Raw genomic sequence first — 6,000 nt, 5'->3', positions numbered from 1 at the left:
TAAATATTGCGTGCGTTGTTCCACTAACAATTACATAAATATCATCACGATCGATTATTGATTCCATATTCTTCAAAATGAAAATATAAATAAAGTAAATATTACAGCATTACTGGCATATAATCGTATTTACACAAACTTTAATTATTTACACGACTAGTAAGATACTAATAACACAAACGTAAACTAATACAACTTAAACAGAAAAGTAACATAATCTGACTATTTCATAATTATCACCGACAGGGTTATTTACATGTTATTCAAGAACTACAAAGAAATCTAAAACTTCCAAGTCCATGGGCTCAACATTATCTTCAAAGAAGAAGTTTGCCTAATCATCATTTTCTGCTTTCTTAAGGGACGCCTGATAGAGTTTTACTAGATACTTTGGCGTACGACAGGTATGCGACCATTGCCCCTTTCCTCCACATCGATAGCATTTACTTTCAGAGTTCGTCTTTGATGCTACTTTAGGAGCTTCCCCTTTCTTTTTGCACTGTTGGTGCTGAGCTTCCCCCTTATTTTCGCACTGCTGGTGCTGAGGGTTATTGTTTATAGCAAGACGATCACCCTGATTAAAATACCTTCCACGACCACGATCACGACCTCGACCTCGACCACGACCACAACTGGGGTCAGGACTTCTTTCACACCTAGTTGGATAAAAATTTACAGCATTCACTTCTGGAAATGGAAAAGTGCCAGCAGGTCGACTTTCATGATTTCTCATTAAAAGATTATTGTGTTGCTCAGCAACAAGAAGATGAGAAATCAATTCAGAATATTTTTTAAATCCCATTTCTTAGTACTGCTGCTGCAGGAGCATACTCGAGGCGGGAAAAGTAGAGAATATTTTTTTCTAACATGTCGTGATCTGTGATATCCTCCCCACATAAATTAAAATGCGATTTAATTCTAAACATCGCAGAATTATAATCGGTTGTATTCTTAAAATCTTGTAACCTCAGATGGTTCCATTCATAACGAGCTTGTGGAAGAATGACCATCTTCAGGTGGTCGTATTTTTCTTTTAAATTGTTCCACAATATAAGGGGATCTTTAATCGTGAGGTATTCTATTTTTAAACCTTTGTCAAGATGATGACGAAGAAATATCATGGCCTTGGCCTTTTCTTGATTTGATGCATTATTGTCATTTTTTATGGTGTCTGTCAGATCCATTGCATTTAAATGTATTTCGGCATCTAATGCTCAGGACATATAAGTTTTTCCCGATATATTTAGGGCACTAAATTCGCTTTGAAAATATTAGATATTATTTAAGAAAATAAACACTAACCTTTAAATATTATCAAAAAAATTTTGCAAAGACTCGTGCTGATAACGTGATATAAAATATATAAAGTAAATAAAAAAGAGAAGTAGTATCTCATTCACCATGAATCTTTCTTTACAAAGGTTATTTATAGCCAAGAGACAAAATTGGATAATTTCTATCCAATTTAAGAGGTTAAGGATGACTAAAGATTTGCTTCTTATTTAAAAAGACACATGGCGTCCGAAAATAACAGATGAATGTGCATGTGTCTTTACAACATTTTTTAAATTTGTTGTATATTTAGCCACTTTAGATGCATAATATCAACAGTTATAGGTTAGTTTGTTAAATCAATTATCTAGTCTTTAACTTCAATCATATAAATATTTAAATTTCAGACATTATATATTTGAAGTTATTTTGAAATGACTATATATAAAAGAAAAGTCTAAAAACAGGTACAAGATAAAATTTATTTCGAAATGAAAGAAACATCCAAAAGTGCAAGATAAATAACGGCATTAAATCAAGTATTGGTGCACTTCGTCCTTCTGTAATTGATCAAGCCCAAGTTTTTCTTTTTTTGGTGTCTCTTGGAGTGTTTGCCATAGTAGTCCTTAGGGATCTTTCTCCGTTTCCTCTTTGTTAATAAACTTCTTAACATATTATTCTTCGAATAATTCTACTATAAAGTAACTAATATGAATTTATTTTATCATATTATGATTGTTGGGAATTATGAATTTAGCTATTCATAATCATAAATAAATATACCTGTTCGGGTAGTTTTGATATTTCTGAGTTTTGTTCCTCCATAGCTTTTTCCATTGAAATATGTCTATTTAATTAATTGAGTAAAATATTTTTTGTGGAGTGGAGAGAAAGGTTGCTTCAACGCATGAAGGCTTGCTTTTGCAATGCCTTCTGCCTCCTTTATTTATAGAACGAAAAACAATCTTTACAATCAAACTTTACACACCTTTTTTTAAAACTAAAAACTAAAAGTCAACAAAAGGGGCTAAGGGGTTAAGCTACTATGCTACCTACCCTAAAAAGCTAAGAAAGGTCATAAATGCTTTACATTATTACTTGTAATCTTATCGTAAAAATTTGTACAATAAATGGGTCCAAATATCTTGTCTTCCGTTGATTCCGTTGATGTTGTCGTATCTGCTCCATTATTGTTCCTTATCTTATCTTTCCAGCTGTCATTTTGGCCTTTTGTATTTCATTCATTCATTTTTACTTATTTATTATATTAAAAATTGATATTCATTTTTACTTGTTTAATTTTAAAAAAGAAAAGATAATTTATTGCTAGTTTATCATTGTTATAACTATAATCATTTCTAAAATATTGAACTTATTACTCTATATTCAGAGAATGATATTATAAAACTGCTATTCAATCAATTGCTCCTTGAGGGGAGCGTGAAGTCTTAGGATTTTTATTCTGATTTTCTTATCAAATTTTAATTTTAATTTTTCTATTGAAGAAAGTCAAAATATTACCATAATCGTTTTTCTCTTTCATATTTGGCCAATATCTTTCTTGTAGAAAAGGTTTTGTACCTCTATAAATTGAGATCTTTCTTCTTAATCAAAAAACACAATAGAATTCATAATGTAGCCTTTAAAGAGTCTTGTTTATGGGGAGATTTTTCTCTCGTAGTCTTATAATATTTTTATATTAGTTTGTCATATTAGGAACAGTTGGCCAAATCATAGTATATTTTTCTTTGTCATCAAATTTATCGCCTACATAATTTGCAAATAAATTACACTACTAAAAAAATAGGAAAAACCGACCACTTGTGGTCGATTTTTTAAAGTAACTAATAGGAATTTATTTTATCATATCATGATTGAAAAAACAGGAAAAACCGACCACTTGTGGTCGATTTTTTTAAAGTAACTAATATGAATTTATTTTATCATATCATGATTGTTGGGAATTATGAATTTAGCTATTCATAATCATAAATAAATATACCTGTTCGGGTAGTTTTGATATTTCTGAGTTTTGTTCCTCCATAGCTTTTTCCATTGAAATATGTCTATTTAATTAACTGAGTAAAATATTTTTTATGGAGTGGAGAGAAAGGTTGCTTCAACGCATGAAGGCTTGCTTTTGCAATGCCTTCTGCCTCCTTTATTTATAGAACGAAAAACAATCTTTACAATCAAACTTTACACATGTTTTTTTAAAACTAAAAACTAAAAGTCAACAAAAGGGGCTAAGGGGTTAAGCTACTATGCTACCTACCCTAAAAAGCTAAGAAAGGTCATAAATGCTTTATATTATTACTTGTAATCTTATCGTAAAAATTTGTACAATAAATGGGTCCAAATATCTTGTCTTCCGTTGATTCCGTTGATGTTGTCGTATCTGCTCCATTATTGTTCCTTATCTTATCTTTCCAGCTGTCATTTTGGCCTTTTGTATTTCATTCATTCATTTTTACTTATTTATTATATTAAAAATTGATATTCATTTTTACTTGTTTAATTTTAAAAAAGAAAAGATAATTTATTGCTAGTTTATCATTGTTATAACTATAATCATTTCTAAAATATTGAACTTATTACTCTATATACAGAGAATGATATTATAAAACTGCTATTCAATCAATTGCTCCTTGAGGGGAGCGTGAAGTCTTAGGATTTTTATTCTGATTTTCTTATCAAATTTTAATTTTAATTTTTCTATTGAAGAAAGTTAAAATATTACCATAATCGTTTTTCTCTTTCATATTTGGCCAATATCTTTCTTGTAGAAAAGGTTTTGTACCTCTATAAATTGAAATCTTTCTTCTTAATCAAAAAACACAATAAAATTCATAATGTAGCCTTTAAAGAGTCTTGTTTATGGGGAGATTTTTCTCTCGTAGTCTTATAATATTTTTATATTAGTTTGTCATATTAGGAACAGTTGGCCAAATCATAGTATATTTTTCTTTGTCATCAAATTTATCGCCTACATAATTTGCAAATAAATTACACTACTAAAAAAACAGGAAAAATCGACCACTTGTGGTCGATTTTTTAATTATTTTAAAAAAAAATATTAATAAAAGAGACCACACGTGGTCTCTTTATTATTATAAAATATCAAAATAAATATTCCAGTAATTTTTTTATTAATTATTTTATATTTTAAAAATTAAAATTTTAAAAAAAATAAGAAAACCGACCACAAGTCGTCGGTTTTTAAAAAAAAATTAATTTAAAAATATTTCCAAAAACCAACCACAAGAGGTCGAATTTTTAAAATTATTTTTTAATTAATTTTTTAAATAAACCGACCACATGTGGTCATTTAATAAAAACCGACCATTTGTGGTTATTTTTTTCCTGAAATTATTTTTTTCAATTTTAATAAAATAATAATGAATTTTTAAAATATATATATATTTTTTTAAAAACCAACCACTTGTGGTCGATTTTTAAAAACCTACCACAACTTTACCGACCACACACTTTGGTCGATTTTGTGGTCGATTTTTGGGGAAAACCGACCACATGTGATTGATTTTTGTGGTCGATTTTCTCCTTTTTTTAGTAGTGTTAGCTTCGGCATGACACCATCTTGATTACGAACCCAATATCAAGTTTATTCTGGACAAGTAAAAACGAACATTGAAAGTATTAGGACCTTTACTAATATGTGAACCTTTTTATTTGTTTTTCAACCCGTTTATGATACTGACGTTAAAACCTCGACTAATCCAAATCATACACTGCATAATCCATTCTGAGGATAGCGATCACAATAAAATTTTTCTCATATCGAGGCTCAAATTCGAAACCTCTTATTAAAAATGGAGCATTCTCACTACTACACCGCAACTTAAACATAAGAATCAATAATTAACAAATAGCCCCCAATAGAAGGAGAACAAATAATAATTACTAAGAACTCGGATAAACTAACACGGCAGGAATGAACTCAGGACTTTAGGACACAATTTTCGAAAGGGACACAAAACAAACACGCAAAAGAAAAAAAAAATACATATTTCTTTCATGAATATACAAAAGAATGAAAAGAATGTGAATATGTGACCCAAATTAAACAAACGTCCATTCAATCACTTTATAATACTAGGCAAATACCAACTATTTGGCCATTTGAAATAGAGGTATATTCAAAATTTAATTTGCGTAAGTTCAAATTTTTGAGTTATATGTACTCGAGTTCATCAATAAATTTTGGTGAGATATGCTTAAGACTTTTCTCATTCTTAATAATCAAACGCCTCGAGCTTAAATCTTTTAGTCAGGGGCACTTAAATCTCCGTAGTGAATTTAATTGATGTAATTTAAACTAGTCTGCTCAGTATTATTTAACCCCAACTGGTTAAAGAGAATGAAACATGGCCAAAATTCAGAAATAACAACATACTTATACCCTTAATTATGAGTTTCATAGCAACAGTTTTATAGTTATATAATATAACAAGTTATATTTTGTATTTTTACAAACTGTTGCTATAAAAATACAAATACATATAATTTTTACTGTCCTTATGATCAATATGTATTTTATATTTTTGCAAACTGTTGCTACAAAAATATAAATACTTATGCTATAAAATATAATTTGATAAAAATGTCATTATTTTTTATAATTTAATACTTAAATATGTTACTTTATGTATTTTTTTCATGAAACATTAGGGAAGTACAAGCCACCATGTGAAAGCATGAAAATAGTCC

The 6,000-nt window shown here is 29.1% G+C and overlaps 1 protein-coding gene across 1 annotated transcript; it reads right to left on the bottom strand.

Moving 5' to 3' along the window:
- Positions 1-334: 334 nt before the first annotated feature.
- Positions 335-802, bottom strand: LOC124885701. The gene has a single exon (XM_047393951.1). The coding sequence runs from the start codon at positions 800-802 to the stop codon at positions 335-337; it is 468 nt and encodes a 155-aa protein (XP_047249907.1).
- Between the last annotated feature and the right edge of the window lie 5,198 nt (positions 803-6,000).

Source organism: Capsicum annuum, chromosome 7 (assembly GCF_002878395.1).
Source record: "Capsicum annuum cultivar UCD-10X-F1 chromosome 7, UCD10Xv1.1, whole genome shotgun sequence".
Lineage (NCBI taxonomy): Eukaryota > Viridiplantae > Streptophyta > Magnoliopsida > Solanales > Solanaceae > Capsicum > Capsicum annuum.
This window is presented reverse-complemented; position numbering and strand designations above follow the sequence as displayed.